This window comes from Mobula birostris, chromosome 24 (assembly GCF_030028105.1).
Source record: "Mobula birostris isolate sMobBir1 chromosome 24, sMobBir1.hap1, whole genome shotgun sequence".
Lineage (NCBI taxonomy): Eukaryota > Metazoa > Chordata > Chondrichthyes > Myliobatiformes > Myliobatidae > Mobula > Mobula birostris.
This window is the reverse complement of record NC_092393.1, coordinates 13,845,626-13,861,405: the sequence shown is the minus strand read 5'-3', so window position 1 is coordinate 13,861,405 and position 15,780 is coordinate 13,845,626. Positions and strand designations below refer to the sequence as shown.

The 15,780-nt window shown below is 41.3% G+C and overlaps 1 protein-coding gene across 4 annotated transcripts in view; it reads left to right on the top strand.

Moving 5' to 3' along the window:
• Positions 1-15,780, top strand: part of LOC140187342 (uncharacterized) — a 452,977-nt gene that overhangs the window by 299,436 nt on the left and 137,761 nt on the right. For all 4 annotated transcript variants that reach the window (XM_072242544.1, XM_072242543.1, XM_072242546.1 and 1 more), the window contains exon 11: positions 14,137-14,205. In XM_072242544.1, the coding sequence (XP_072098645.1) occupies positions 14,137-14,205 (69 nt within the window). The remainder of the gene's footprint in view (positions 1-14,136; positions 14,206-15,780) is intronic.

Below are 15,780 nucleotides of genomic sequence, written 5' to 3'. Positions count from 1 at the left end.
ACATACAATCTTGAGGTTCTTTTAATGTTGGCATACTTAGCAAATCTATGGAACAGTAACTGTAAACTGCAAACATCAGGAACTGTTAACTGTAAACAGTGCAAATACAGATATGAATAAATAGCAATAAATAACGTATTAAATAACAATATAAGAGTCCTTAAATGAGTGTAACTATCCCCTTTTGTTCAAGAGCTTGATGATTGAGAAGTAGTAACTGTTCTTGAACCTGGTGGTGCAAGTCCTGAGGCACCTTTACCTCTGCTTGATGATAGCAGCAAGAAAAGAGCATTGCCTGGGTGATGAGGATCTTTGATGATGGATGCTGCTTTTCTACGACAATGTTTCATGTAGATGTGCTCAATGGTTGGGAGGGTTTTACCTGTGATGTACTGGGCAGAACCCAATACCTTTTGTTGGATTTTTTGCTCAAAGGCATTAGTGTTCCCTTACCAGGCCATAATATAGCCAGTCAGCACACTTTCCACCACACATCTATAGAAGTTTACCAAGATTTCTGATGAGATGCCAAATCTTGGCAGACTCCTGAAGAAGTAGAGATACTGTCATGCTTTCTTTGCAATAATATTTGTATGATGGGTCTAGGACAGGTCCTCTGAGATAGTGACATGCAGAAATTTAAAGTTACTGACCTTCTCCACCTCTGATCCTCCAATAGTTACGGGCTCACGGACCTCTGGTTTACCTCTCCTGAGGTGTACAATCAGTTCCTTGCTCTTATTGACATCGAGTGAAGAGTTATTATTATTACACTGCTCAAACTTTCAAACTCCCTCCTGTATGCTGATTCTTCACCACCTTTGATACAGCCCACAGCAGTGGTGAAATCAGCAAACCTGTAAACTTTACTTACTTCACTTTTTAATGCCTTAATTGACTTTTCATTTCTTTTGAATCTCTTGAGAATCAAAAGATGGAAAATGATTGAAGGTAGTAGTGGACAATATACAGAGAATATAAGTGATACTGTTTTTTTTTTAATCAATTCAGCTGATAGAAAATATGAGGCTATTTAATATATCAAATTGGTGAAACTGATTTTCCAGCTGAATAGCTCTTAGAAGAAGAAGTGCGGTTTATTTAATAGGAAGTTATATTAAATGAAATTTTAAAAAACTACTTCTATGAAGGATCTTTAAAAACGTAAACACGAGGAATTCTGCAGATGCTGGAAATTCAAGCAACACACATCAAAGTTGCTGGTGAACGCAGCAGGCCAGACAGCATCTCTAGGAAGAGGTACAGTGGATGTTTTCCCCCCCTCCCCCTTTTCCTTCTCCCTGGGCCTCCTGTCTCATGATCCTCTCATATCCCTTTTGCCAATCACCTGTCCAGCTCTTGGCTCCATCCCTCCCCCTCCTATCTTCTCCTATCATTTTGGATCTCCCCCTCCCCCTCCCACTTTCAAATCTCTTACTATCTCTTCCTTCAGTTAGTCCTGACGAAGGGTCTTGGCCCGAAACGTTGACTGTACCTCTTCCTAGAGATGCTGCCTGGCCTGCTGCGTTCACCAGCAACTTTGATGTGTGTTGCCTCTATGAAGGATCATTGACCTGAAATGTTCACTAATGTTGCGTAACCTGCTGAGAGTTTGCACTATTTTCTGTTTTTATTTCACATTTTTAGCACCTATAGTTATTTGACTTTTTTTTCGATTGCACTCTGTAAATGCTGAATAGACTTTTTGTAAAAAATCACACATTGCTTTCAAATTTGAGATATTTTAAAGCATGGCTATAAGTACATGAGGTTCATTTCTACAGCTTAATACTCTGCTTCTTTATAAATGTTCAAATAAACACAACCAAAATATCTAAATAGATTTCTTGACACCTCAAATGTGATGAAGAGATAAAGGAGCAAATAGGAAGAGGAACATTTCCATCCTCAAATAAGATAGACTTCCATAGGTGACTGCAACAGATAAATGTAAATTGTTAACAAGTATTGAAGTGAAAAATAGTTAAACCCATTCAATCTTCTCTTGTGATGAATACAAATATAAATACAAATTCAATTCAGTTTAGTTCACGTAATGTTAAGAAACTTGTGTTTGCATTTGATATGGTATATTGTGGCAGCCTTCCAGCACTATCTGCTAAGCAAATCCAGGACAGCTACAATTTTGGCACTTCTCCAGAAATGTAGAAATTTATTCAGATTTGATTAGATTTTTGTTACAGAAGAATCCCATGTTTCTACCAGAAGGTGATAATGCTATAGAAAGGTCTGATGCTAATTTCCCAGAATTTTCTGACTTATTAGTATTATCAGAGACTTTAATTGTCACCTAAACCTTCTACATTTTAATAAATTGGAGGGTTAAATTAGAGAGGAAAATGTTTGAATAATTCTTTTCTTATTCCACCCTTGGAGTCTATGTATTGTTATGGTAAATTTATACTGTATTCCTTCAGAAGATGGTTGTGACACAAAACTGTGCTGTGTTGTCCAGTGAGAGCTTTGTACAGCTGCAGTGTAAACCACATTTTCCTCTCACTCCAGGCCTCTAATTAATAAGAACCGTTATTCCATTAGCCTTATTAATTGGTTACTACATTTTCTCATGTTATTTTTAATTATCAGAGTGCATTTGAATTCAAGTCAGTTTAGCCATGATGTTTTTCAGGCTTTTCTCCCTCTGACCCTTTTATAAAGTCATAGAAAGCCACAACACAGAAACAGTCCTGACGAAGGGTCTCGGCCTGAAACGTCGACTGCACCTCTTCCTAGAGATGCTGCCTGGCCTGCTGCGTTCACCAGCAACTTTGATGTGTGTTGCACAGAAACAGGCCTTTCAGACTGTCTAGTCCATGCTGAAACATTTAAACTGCTGGGTCCTATCTACCTGCACTAAGAGCATAGCCCTCCCATTCTCGTACGTATCCAAACTTCTCTTAAATGTTGAAATCAAAATCACATCCACCACTTGAGCTGGCAACTCGTTCCACCTTCTTACCACCCTCTGAGTGAAGAAGTTTCCCCTCATGTTCCTTTAAATATTTAACCTTTCACCCATAACCTCTAGTTGTAGTGTCACTCGACCTCAGTCGAAAAAGTGTGCTTGCATTTACCCTATCTATACCCCTCATAATTTTGCATACCTCGATCAAATCTCCCCTCAATATTCTAGGTTCTATGGAATAAAGTTCTAATATATTCAATTATTCCTTATAACTCAGGTCCTCCAGTCCAGGCAACTGTACACTTTCAGTCTTATTAACATCTGCCCTGTAGGCAGGTGACCAAAACTGCAAACTATACTTCAAATTAGGTCTTACCAACATCTTATTCAATTTCAACATAACATTCCAACTTTTATACTCAATACTTTGATTTATGAAGTCCCAGCAACAGACATCAGAGTTGCTGGTGAACGCAGCAGGCCAGGCAGCATCTCTAGGAAGAGGTACAGTCGACGTTTCAGGCCGAGACCCTTCGTCAGGACTAACTGAAGGAAGAGTTAGTAAGAGAATTGAAAGTGGGAGGGGGAGGGGGAGATCCAAAATGATAGGAGAAGACAGGAGGGGGAGGGATGGAGCCAAGAGCTGGGCAGGTGATTGGCAAAGGGGATATGAGAGGATCATGGGACAGGAGGTCTGGGGAGAAAGACGGAGGGGGGCGGACCCAGAGGATGGGCAAGGGGTATAGACAGAGGGAGAAAAAGGAGAGTGAGAGAAAGAATGTGTGTATAAAAATAAATAACAGATGGGGTACAAGGGGGAGGTGGGGCATTAGCGGAAGTTGGAGAAGTCAATGTTCATGCCATCAGGTTGGAGGCTACCCAGACGGAATATAAGGTGTTGCTCCTCCAACCTGAGTGTGGCTTCATCTTTACAGTGGAAGAGGCCATGGATAGACATGTCAGAATGGGAATGGGATGTGGAATTAAAATGTGTGGCCACTGGGGGATCCTGCTTTCTCTGGCGGACAGAGCGTAGGTGTTCAGCAAAGTGGTCTCCCAGTCTGTGTCGGGTCTCGCCAATATATGGAAGGCTACATCGGGAGCACCGGACGCAGTATATCACCCCAGTCAACTCACAGGTGAAGTGTCGCCTCACCTGGAAGGACTGTTTGGGGCCCTGAATGGTGGTAAGGGAGGAAGTGTAAGGGCATGTGTAGCACTTGTTCCGCTTACAAGGATAAGTGCTAGGAGGGAGATCAGTGGGGAGAGATGGATTCTAAAAGCTTTCTTCATGATCATACCTACCTGTACTGCCACTTATGATAAATTATGGAACTGTATTCCCAAATGACTTGGTTCTACCACACTCAGTACCCTAACCTCTCACTGTGTAAGACTACCCTGGTTGGCTTTTCCAAAGTGCAACACCTCACATTTGTCTGCATTAAATTCCATCTGCCATTTTACCAGCTGGTACAGATCCTGCTGCAAGCTTAGATTGTCTACCTCACTGTCCACAGCGCCTCCGATCTTAAGGTTGATTTATACTTGTGCGTCGGTGTGTCTGCGTCGCTCTGCACTTCGCGCACGTCACGCATGCGCACACACCTGCCGATGAAAGGCTTCATGGTCATGGTAGTCTTTCTTGGGGTAAACAAGTTTAAAGCGAGCGTCTTTTTTCATAAAAGCAAAATGTGCCCTCCATAATTTTGGAGGTCTGTAAAGCTTTATGGAAAGCATTGCAGCCAGAGTTCCTACTCTGCCCTTCAGTCGCCCAATGGGAAGCTGTTGCAGCGTAGGAGGAAATGCGATACTACCAAGCAGTCCAATTACAGTTGTTGCGGTCTGTGTTGCCGTGACGCGTAGTTACATTCTGGGAGAGTGTGCGTCAGGCTACGGCGTAGGGATCTGCGTAGACACTGCGTAGGTACGGCATAGATATGAACCCTACGGCATCGATTTGACGCACAAGTATAAATCAGCCTTTAGTGTCATCCGCAGATTTGCTGATCCAGTTTACCACATTTTCATCCAGATTGCTGATTTAGATGACTAACAACAACAGACCTAATACTGATCCATACAGCACACCACTAGTCAAAGTCCTCCAATCAAAGATGCAACCATCTACTATCACTCTCTGGCTTCTCCCAATGTCTAATCCAATTTACTACCTCATCTTGAATATCAAGCGACTGAACCTTCTTGACCATCCTCCCATCTGGGACCTTGTCAAATACCTTGCTCAAATCCATGTTGACAACATTCACTGCCTTGCCTTCGTGTAGATGTGCTGAATGGTTGGGAAGGCTTCACCCGTGATGGACTGGACCGTAGCCATGATTTTTTGTAGGATTTTCCGTATAAGGGCATTGGTGTTTCCATACCAGCTGTGATGCAGTCAGTCAATATATTCCCCACCGTACATCATTAGAATTTTGTCAAAGTTTTAGATGTCATATCTCTGTGAATTCGTAAGGAAGCAGAAGTTCTGCCATGCTTTCTTTGTGAGTGTACTTGTATGCTGGGCCCAAGGCAGGTTCTCCAAAGTAATAACACAAGTGATTTAAAGTTGCTGACCCTCTCTACCTCTGATCCTCTGATGAGGACTAGCTCATGGACCTCTAGTTTCTTTCTCCTGAAGTTAATAAACAGCTTCGTGGTCTTGCAAACATTGAGTTAGAGGTTGTTGTTATGGCACCATTCAGCCACATTTTCAATCTCTCTTCTGATGCTGATGCATCACCACCTTTGATTCAACCTACAACAGTGGTGTCAGTCAGCAAACTTGAATATGTTATTGAAGCTATGCTTAGCCACATAGTCATGTGTAAAGGGGGTAGAGCAGGGAGCTAAGGGCACAGCCTTGTGGCGCACCTGTGCTGATGGAGAAGATGTTGTTGCCAATCCAAACTGACTGGGGTCTGCAAGTGTAGAAATCGAGGATCCAATTGCACAAGGAGGTATTGAGGCCAATGTCTTGAAGCTTCTTGACTAGTTTTGAGGGGATGATGATATTGAATGCAAAACTGTAGTTGATAATGAGCATCCTAATGTATGCATCTTTGCTGTCCAGATGTCCTAGGTTTGAGTGAAGAGCCAATGAGATGGCATCTACTGTGGACCTGTTGCTTCGGTAGGTGAATTGGAGATGATTTAAGTTGCTTCTCAGGCAGGACTTGATATGTTTCATCACCAACCTCTCGAGACACTTCATCCTTGTGGATTCAAGTGCTGCTGAGTGATAGGCATTGAGGCAGGACATCACATTCTTCTTAGGCACCGGTACCCCATCAGGTAGCCAGTCTGGACCAGATGCTTTTTGTGGGTTCATCCTTCTGAAGTCTGCTCGCACATCAGCCTCAGAGGCTGAAATCATGGGATCATCAGGGAATGTGGGAGTTTGATGTTTCAATAGGTATATTTAATTTCAGAGAAATGTGTACAATATATATCCTGAAATTCCTTTTCTTCGCAAACATCTACGAAAACAGAGGAGTACCCCAAAGAATGAATGACAGTTAAATGTTAGAATCTCAAAGCCCCCCCTGCTCCCCCCCACACATAAGCAGCAGCAAAGCAACAACCACCCCCTCCCCCACCAGCGAAAAAAACATCTGTACCCTCCACCGAGCACTCAAGTGTGCAGCAAAGCATCAGTAAAGACACAGACTTGCAGTACCCCAAAGGCTACTCATTCACTCAGTAATTTGACATACCACAGGCTTGTTCTCTCTCCCCCTAATAAGGGAAAAAGCGGTGTCCCCATTTTACAGCAAGAGCGGAGACAAAAAAACAGCACTTTGATTTATGGTGTTAAAAGTCTGCTGCATCACTTTTTCTGAGCTCTGTGCCCAAAGAACTCTGGTCTTTGGGCACACAGTCAGCTTGCTGCTCTTGATTTTCCGTGTACTCCCATGACACATCAGGCGGCGGCACCGGCCTCGAATCTGCCTGTTTCCAGAGCCATGAAAATTGGGCTTCCTGAAGGTGTGCTAGTCTTCCAGGCCGCATCCTTGGCATTTCGAAAAGCAGCAGGTCATGAGGCCCTGAAAGTGCGTCCCATTTCCGGAACGAACTGAAGTCAGGTATAACTCTGGGTCAGGGTCTTTAAAAGAACCCTAAGAAGGGGAAAAAAGGGATATTAAAGATAAGAAATAGAGCTGTTTCTGAAGATGCAAGTAAAGGAGTCACCAATAGTTGCCATCATCTTAAGCTCTGCCCTCCATTTGATGGTCAAAGCCAGCATAGAAGGCATTGAGCTCCTCTGGAAGCAAAGCCCCGTTGTTGTCTTTGAGGCTCGATTTAATTTACTAAAAGGTGATAGTATTCAAACCCCGCCACAACTGTTGATTCATCCTTCGTTGATTTGTTTATTCTGGAATTGGCAATTGGCCCGTGAGAAGGCTTTTTGGAGATCTTATAATTTTCTTGGTCACAAGACTTGAATGCCTCTGACCTGGCTCCTAGCAGATTGCAGATCTCACGGTTCATCTGGAGCTTCTGATTGGGGAAGACTGGATGATTATGTGGGGACACAGTCGTCTACAGCTGTTTTACTGAAGTCAGTTACAACCATGGTGTATTCATTCAGATCCACAGATGAGTTCTTGAATATGGCCCAGTCCACTGACTCGAAGCAATCCCTCTGCCTCCTGCAGCCATCTCTTTGTATCCTAGTCTCTGGAGCTTTGCTCTTTAGCCTCTGGCTGTATACAGGTAAAATAAGGACAGCTAAGTGATCTGATTTACCAAAATGAGGTTTGGGCACGGGACGGTAGGCCTCTCTTACATTAGTATTATAGTAGTCTAGTATGTTGGTACTACAGGTTATATGTTGATGGTAATTGAGCAGAATTTTCTTCAGTTAAGCCTGGTTGAAGGCCCTGACCATGATTTGCGTCGGTATGGACTGTTTCTTGTTTGGAGATGGGAGAACTCCCTAGACAAGTAGAACAGGCGGCTTTTGACTATTGGGTGTTCAAGGACGGGAGAACACGAGTTCGACAAAACCACCACTTCGGAGCACCACCGAGCGTTTATCATGAAAGATACACCTCCAACTTTTGCCTTTTCCAAATCAGTAGCTCGTTCATTTCAGTAAACATGAAGTCTTCTGGTTTGACCACTCTATCTGAAGTGCTGGGAGACATCCAAGCTTCGCTCAGACTTAGAATACAACAGTCTCTTATTTCCCTACGATTCAGCAGTTTTGCTCTCAGGTTCTCAATGTTGTTCTACAGCAGCTACACATTTGCTAACAAGATGCTGGTAATCCCGCTGCGTTTTAGCCTGGCTTGAAGTCCTCCCTCCTCCCCGCCTTGCTTCTAGCCATGACGATGAACCTTCATCCACTTAAAGGTGCTGATTTCATGATTATCTGAAGATCTCCTGGTCAGCTGAGATCTTCAGATAATCACTTCAGATAACTATGAAATCTATAGATCATTAAATTGATTTAAAACTACATTGCTTAGAAGGAAATTACATGCTGTAGATTACAGTGAGAGTAATTTGAAAGAAGTATCTTTAAAAGTTTATTTCAAATGTGACAAAAGAACCAGTTATCAGAAGATTGATGCTGATAAGAGGACAATGAGGGAACATGCAAGTTGCTAATAAGAGAGAGTCGAGAGAGATTACCGAAAGGAGACACGGTTCCGAGTATTGTCGGAGACCGGTGGCTTTGAACCCTGAACTGTTTGAAGTTGATGGACAGGCGATACCCCAACAGGGGGATAAAAAGGGACAGGTTCGCTAAAGCAACAGACACACGACACCATGAGGTAATGAGACCCTGGAGGCGGTGTGCCCCCACAAGTTGGTGGGAGTAGTTTTGGAGGTCTGGTCGCAGGACCAGCCATAGACGCACAGGGTGGAAAGATACGGTCGGGCGGGAACCCGGTGTGTGTGTGTCTGCCCTTGCCTGGGTGCCGGGTTCACCGCAGAAGAATGATCGTATCTGGAACGGAGGGGTCACAGTCGGTGACCTCAGAAGACATCACAAAGGGCTCGCCCGAAAGCTAACTGCGAGGAATATCGAAGGTCTGTGTGGAATCCGTTTTGAATATTCATTCGCTTTCGCTGTCTCTCTTCTCCCCGCCCCAACGGCACAACAGCGATTACTGCGAACTGAACTGAACTCAATTGAACTGAACTTTGCGTCACTTGAAACTGGTCATTTACCCCTAGACTGCAATAGAGCTTGATTGATCCTATTATCCTAGTTCTGTGTGCATGTGTGTTTTATCATTGCTAAACTGTTGCATTTATATCCTTTTGATTAGAGTACTGTGTTGCTTATTTCTTTAATAAAACTTTCTCAGTTCCAGTAATCCAGGCTCCAACTAAGTGGTCCATTTCTGCTGGTTTGGCAACCCAGTTACAGGGTACGTAACACAAAGTATTGTCCACAGCCCACAGAATGTCACCATGGTTCTCTAGTACCATCTTTTACATTGATCCATGCCCTGAGCTCACCTACCTTTCCTACAAAATTTCCTGCATTGAAATGTACACAACTCAGAACATCAGTGCCAGCGTGCTCTACTTACTAAATCCTAACTTTGTCTGAGGTCTCATCTACATCTGTCTCCACAACCACTGCACTTTCAATTCTGGCACTCTGGTTCCAACCTATCTGCAACTCTAGTTCCCCCCCCCCCACCCCCTGAGTAGTGCCAGCAAACCATCCCACTAGGATACTAGTTTCCAATCAGTTGCAAACCGTCTCTTCTGTACAGGTCCCACCTTCTCTGAAAGGGAGCCCAATAATCCAAAAATCTGAAGCCCTCCTTCCTACAGCAACTCCTTAACCACATGTTAAACTGTATAATCTTCCTGTTTCTGGCCTCGCTGGCAGTTGGCACGGGTACTATTCCTGAGATCACAACACTGGAGGTTCTGTTCTTTAACTTAGCACCTAACTCCCTGAATTCACTTTGTCTCTCTTCCTACCTGTGTCATTGGTAAGTATATGGACCACAACTTCTGGCTGCTCAGCCTTCCTCAGAATGTTGAGGATTTGATCTGAGATGTTCCGGACCCTGGTACCTGGGAGCCATTATCTGGGAATCTCATTCTTGTCCACAGAACCTCCTGTCTGTTCTCCTAACCATTGAATCCCCTATCACTACAGTTCTTCTATTCTTTCCCCTTCCCTTTTGAGTCACAGAGCTTGACTCAGTGCCAGATACCTGACCACTATGACTTTCCTCTGCTAGGTTATTCCCTCCCCCTCCCCACAGTATCCAAAGTGGAATACCTGTTGTTGAGGGGGATGGCCACAGAGGTACTCTGCACTTTCACCCTCCTGTCACCAAGTTTCCTGCGTGCTGTACCTTGGGTGCAACTACCTCTCCATATGAGCTATCTATCATCCCCTCAGCCTCTTGAATGATCCAGAGTTTATCCAGGTGCAGCTCCAACTCCTTAATGTGCAGTGTTAGAAGCTACAACTGAATGCACTTCTTGCAGGTGAAGTCATCAGAGACACTGGAGGTCTCCGTGCCTTCTCACATGCCGCAAAAAGAGCTTTCATCTATCCTGCTTGGCATCCCTAATGCTCTAACTGTGCAATTATAAAGAAGGAAACAATAAATAAACTGGAAAAAATCTACCTACAGCTTTTCATCTTCTCTCACTCAAGCCTCTCTTTGCTGAAGCCTTGAAGACCGAAAACCTCAAATCCCCATTCTAATACTATACACTCCATCAAAAACCTCTCTGCTTGCCCCGCCTTATATTTATAAGCCCTTGCTAATGTATCCCGATCTCTTGATTGGCTGCTGTTCAAACACCAAATCTTTTGGGTCCAAAGCATTAAAATCTCTCTGTAAAGTTTTGTTCTTGCACTCAATCTAGTTGTATCATTTTCTTTCTTATTCTTACTTGTATGTTTTCTTTATATTACTTATCATTGTCTTCTGTCCTTCTGTCAGTTATAAATACTGCAATTAGCTGGGGACCCTACATAAATCCTTACAGGATATGCCTCGTTCCATCCTGCCAGTGGATGTTCTGCTCTCTTCTGCTCAAGTCAATAAATTCTGCTACTGGTCTCTCATTACAGATTTTAACAACTGTCTTCTAGAATTCACAATAAATATAGTCCATGGGATTTCTCTTCTACACTTCTTTAGCTACCTCTTCAAAATAGTTAATAAAATTGTGCAGGTTGTCACTCATAAGCTGCAGATTTCAGTCACTTTGTCCTTTCTACATTCAGTGAGAACAGATGTTGGGTAAACTGCTCTAAAATTAGGGATAACATTAGGTAAAACTTAATATTTTCTGGGGAGGTAGTACAATGAGGTTACATCAATAGAATTTATAAATACGGGGTGATCACCTTGCTGGGGTTGTATTACCACCATGGTCAGCAGGAAATGGAAAAACAGATATGTAAGCAAATTGCAGAAAGGTACAAAAACAATAGGGTCATTAAAGTGTAGAATTTTAATTTTCCCAATATTGACCAGAATTACTTTAAGTGCAAAGGGCTGAGATGGGGTGGAGTTTGTTTGGTGAATCCAATCTGGTGATTTCAAGGCAAGGTGCATGGATGATCGGTATTGAAGAGGAGGGGAATATTTTACATTTCATGGGAAACATTATGGTTGATAAATTGCCAGGGTCAGATGAGACCTATCCCAGGTTGCTGTGGGAAGCAAAGGTGCAGATAGCTGGGGCCCTGATAAATTTTTACATCTTTCTTTGATACTAGTGAAGCACCAAAAGATGGAGGGTAGTTAAAATTGTTCCTTTACATGAAAAGAGCAACAGAGATAAGACAGATAACTACAGGCTGGTGATCCAAATGCCAAGCTAGGGAAATTATTTTACAAGATTCCTAGGGACAGGATTTAGACACGTATAAAGACAAGGCATACAGTACTGTGCAAAAGTCTTAGACACCTTAGATTTTTATATGAATTTTGTTTCTGATGTTTATTTTTTGTCTTCTGCATTAGTGTGTTATTAGAAAAGAGTAAATTTTAGATTTCCACTGAATGCCTCAGAGAAATTTTTGTATTTTCATTACGGAAAGTAACATATTAATTAATAGGCCACTTTTTAAATAAAAACGTGATTACTTTGCAGATGTATGGCCCTGTGCATTAACCAAAGATAACAAACAGAACACTAATCAATGGCATAATAAATTGAATGAACTAAACTGATTAACTGAAACAGTAAAGAATGTAGAAGGAGTCAAACTGGGTGAAGGACAACCAAACTAAAAGGTGAGGGTGGGGCAGATGTGACAGTTTAACTTTCAGATCATCAATTCTTTCACCATGGTAAGAATGAGCACAGCAACAAGACACAAGATCTTGCATCAGCAAGGTTTCTCTCAAACAGAGATGGCAGACAGGAGGTTCAAGATGTGCTATCCAAACTCTTCTGAAGAAGCATAAAGAAACAGGCAAGGTGAAAGACAAGAATTGCAGAGGTCGGTCACGGAAATTGAGTGCAGCAGACAAGAGATACATCAAACTGGCGCCCCTTTGAAATCAGAAGACCAACAATGCTATCAGCTTAGAAAAATAGAGGGCTATGGGTAACTCTAGGTAATTTCTAAGGTAAGTACATGTTCAGCACAGCATCGTGGACTGAAGGGTCTGTATTGTGCAGTAGGTTTTCTGTGTTTCTATCAGCTCTGAACTCACAGAAACCACTGGAACCCAAGAAGAGTGGAAGAATTGCTGCCAAAATACCATTCTCCGAAGTGGAAACAAAGCCAAGTGACACTCACCTGTACACAAAAAACATCAGGACTGTGGTGTTGGACAATGGCAGCAAGTGCTCTGGACTGATGAGTCAAAGTTTGAAATTTTTGGTTCAGACGTAGAAGAGCTGGAAAGCGCTGCATGGATGAGTGTCTGCAGCCAGCAGTAAAGGACAATAAAAGTTCCCTGCAAGTTTGGGGCTGTATTTCTGCAAATGGAGTTGGTGATCTGGTCAGAATTAATGGAATCCTCAATGCTGAAAAGTACAAGCAGATTCTCATCCATCACACAGTACCATCAGGAAGGCATCTGCTCGGTCCCAACTTTATTGTGCGTCAGGTCAGGACAATTGCCCCAAAGACACGGTCAAAGTCATAAAGAACTATCTTCAGAGAAAAGAAGAACAAAGAGTTCGGCAACAGATGGCATAGCCTTCACAGAGCCTGATCTTAAATCAAGATTACCTGGAGAGCCAGAAGCAAGCAAAACAGCCAAAGTCTGCAGAAGCACTGTGGCAAGTTTTTCAAGACGTTTGGAATAACTTTCCTGCCGATTATCTTATAAAACTGCACTACTGTGTACCTAAGAGAATTGATGAAGTTTTAAAGGCAAAGGGTGGTCACAGCAAATATTGATTTGATTTAGTTTTTTATTGTTTACTGCTCTTCATAGCAAATTTTTTGATATTGAGAAATATTTTCATTTCATGGTTTTTGAAAGCATCTTTGCTTTACAGAATTTGTTTACATGTCCCTAAGACAGTACTGTATTTACAGGCCTTGCCTATGTGCTGTATATAGGCCTTGTGTGGGCAAAGGGGTAGTTGCGGATGAGGTTAACAGAACAACTGAGTCTAAAATATTTTCTTAAATGTTGGAAAAATTTAATATTTTATCATAATTCAGAATTGAAGATAGAGCTGGAGATGTTTAAATGAACGGCTCCTGGCTCTGGAATACAAAAGAGCAAAATCATCTTTATTGCTGCTAACAATTACATGTTTCTTTAAATACAGCTACTCCAATAATATTGTCTATGACTGTTCATAAATGTAGTCAATTAATTGTCATTCTTCAGTCCAGCATCAGTACAGAAAATGCTGTGTGGCCAATTTTAACAGGCTACAAGTGCTTACAATACCATGTCTTATTTTTTTTGCATATAGAGTGAAAAGGTAATGAAATACATTTACTTCTGTATTAAATCTTATTCTTTAGTTGGGCATTACATACAGCTTCTCTAGCAGACAGTGCAGACCTCACTTTTTAATCACTAATGTAGTGATTCTCACTTTCAGCAGAATCATCCAGGGAAAGCAAGCTTGAATTTACATAGCCTAATTTTACATGTTAATAGTTGATTCTTTTGTAATTAATTGTCCAGAGTATTATAAGCTATTTTCCATTAAACAATAAATAACCTGTAGAAAGAACATATTTTAATTTATATTTTAATCCATGAATTTTTTTGTCTCTTCAGTGGAAGAAATACTGGTTTGTACTGACTGACCATAGCCTACGTTACTATAAGGACTCAATTGCTGAGGATGTAAGTACCATCTTTGGAAATTATTCAGAAATCATTTAGAGATAAGAAAATGATCATGAAGCAGATGCATAATCTGGTTTAGTTTCACTATTATATGACATGAAGTTTGATGTTTTACTTCAGCAGTAAAGTGTTGCCACAAAAATTGATAGCTGCTATGTGTGTATAATCATTGTATTTTCCATTAATGATAAAAATTGTTACTTGTAGATCTCTTCTTTGTAAATTTTTACTACTAGCAGTCATGCAAAATAACTGTATTAGTTCATCTGCGTGTTGTACAAACTTTCTTTTCCTACAAAAGTAGTGGATTTTCAGCTGAATCAACCTGAGTCATGAGGATCTCATAAATGTGCTTTCTAAGCTTCCTTCAGAAAGGTGTCTTTTATTCTGGGAGACTTGGTAAAATTCGTATTTTCATTAGTAATTGATCAACACATCTTTAATATCATTACTCCATGTGATGCACCTTCACTAGTTTAAACTGACTTTCATATATCAACTTTAGCATTCAGTTCCATCAGATGGACTGTCAACATATCATTATAGCAAACAACTTGGGTGGCTACCTTTAACACTTCGAATGAAATTGGCATCAGTTCTTAATTCTTGATCCCTGTGGTTAAATGAAGGAAAGGTGCACTGTTTGAGGGTTGTAATCCTGCAATTTAGTCAAACCAACTGAAGCACCCTGATTTGATGTATTAAGCTACATTGAAAGACAAACTTTTATATCTGTCATTTTGAAATTCTTAAAAATGGCTGTGAAACTCTTCACTACTGCAGAATTTGAATCGTATGTGTCTAGTGCACTGACTTGATTATTTTGTCAGATGTCTTATTTCACATTAATATTAACTGAATTGAACATTGAAATGCTTAAATTCGTTTTAAAAAAATCCCTATAAAACCAGGGAGTATACATTCACCCAGCTATATTCAGTAACAGTTCAAAGCTGACTGCTCTATCTGGAGCCAAGTGCACAGAGCAAGAGCCACTTGTTATAGCAGCATAAACTAACTTGCCCATCAAAGCCCAAAACACAGAATGGCAAGATTTAGCAAAGAGCAGCGAATAAGGAGCTAAAGATGTAAACTACATTGCAAGCCATCAGTTACCATCACGTTATTTCAAGGTTAGGTGCTTTTGGATTACATTGTTGATAAATATTCTTCTGACAATAGTGTTTTGTCGCATACTCATTCAGCTTTGATCCACTTGAGATGGCATGAAGTAGAATTGAATCAGGGAGAGAACTGGGAAGACTTTTAATGATTTAGGAAGAAAAGAAAGGATTTTAAATTTGACAAATTTTAAAACTTCTGACTATAGATTGAGCCTGTTAAATTGTTTACTTTTTAGCAAGAGAAGCTGATTGGGAATGCACTTGAATGGTTTTGTTTGAGTGATTGCAGTCTTTTGGATGGTCAACCTTTCTCTTTGGTAGTCTAAAACTAAAAAGCAAATATTTAAAGTGAGAAGGAAGAAATTTTAAGGAAACCTGAAGGCACCTTTTTTCCACAGAGTATGATGAGTGAGTGGAGCAAGCTGCCAGAGAAAGCGTTAGAGGCAGG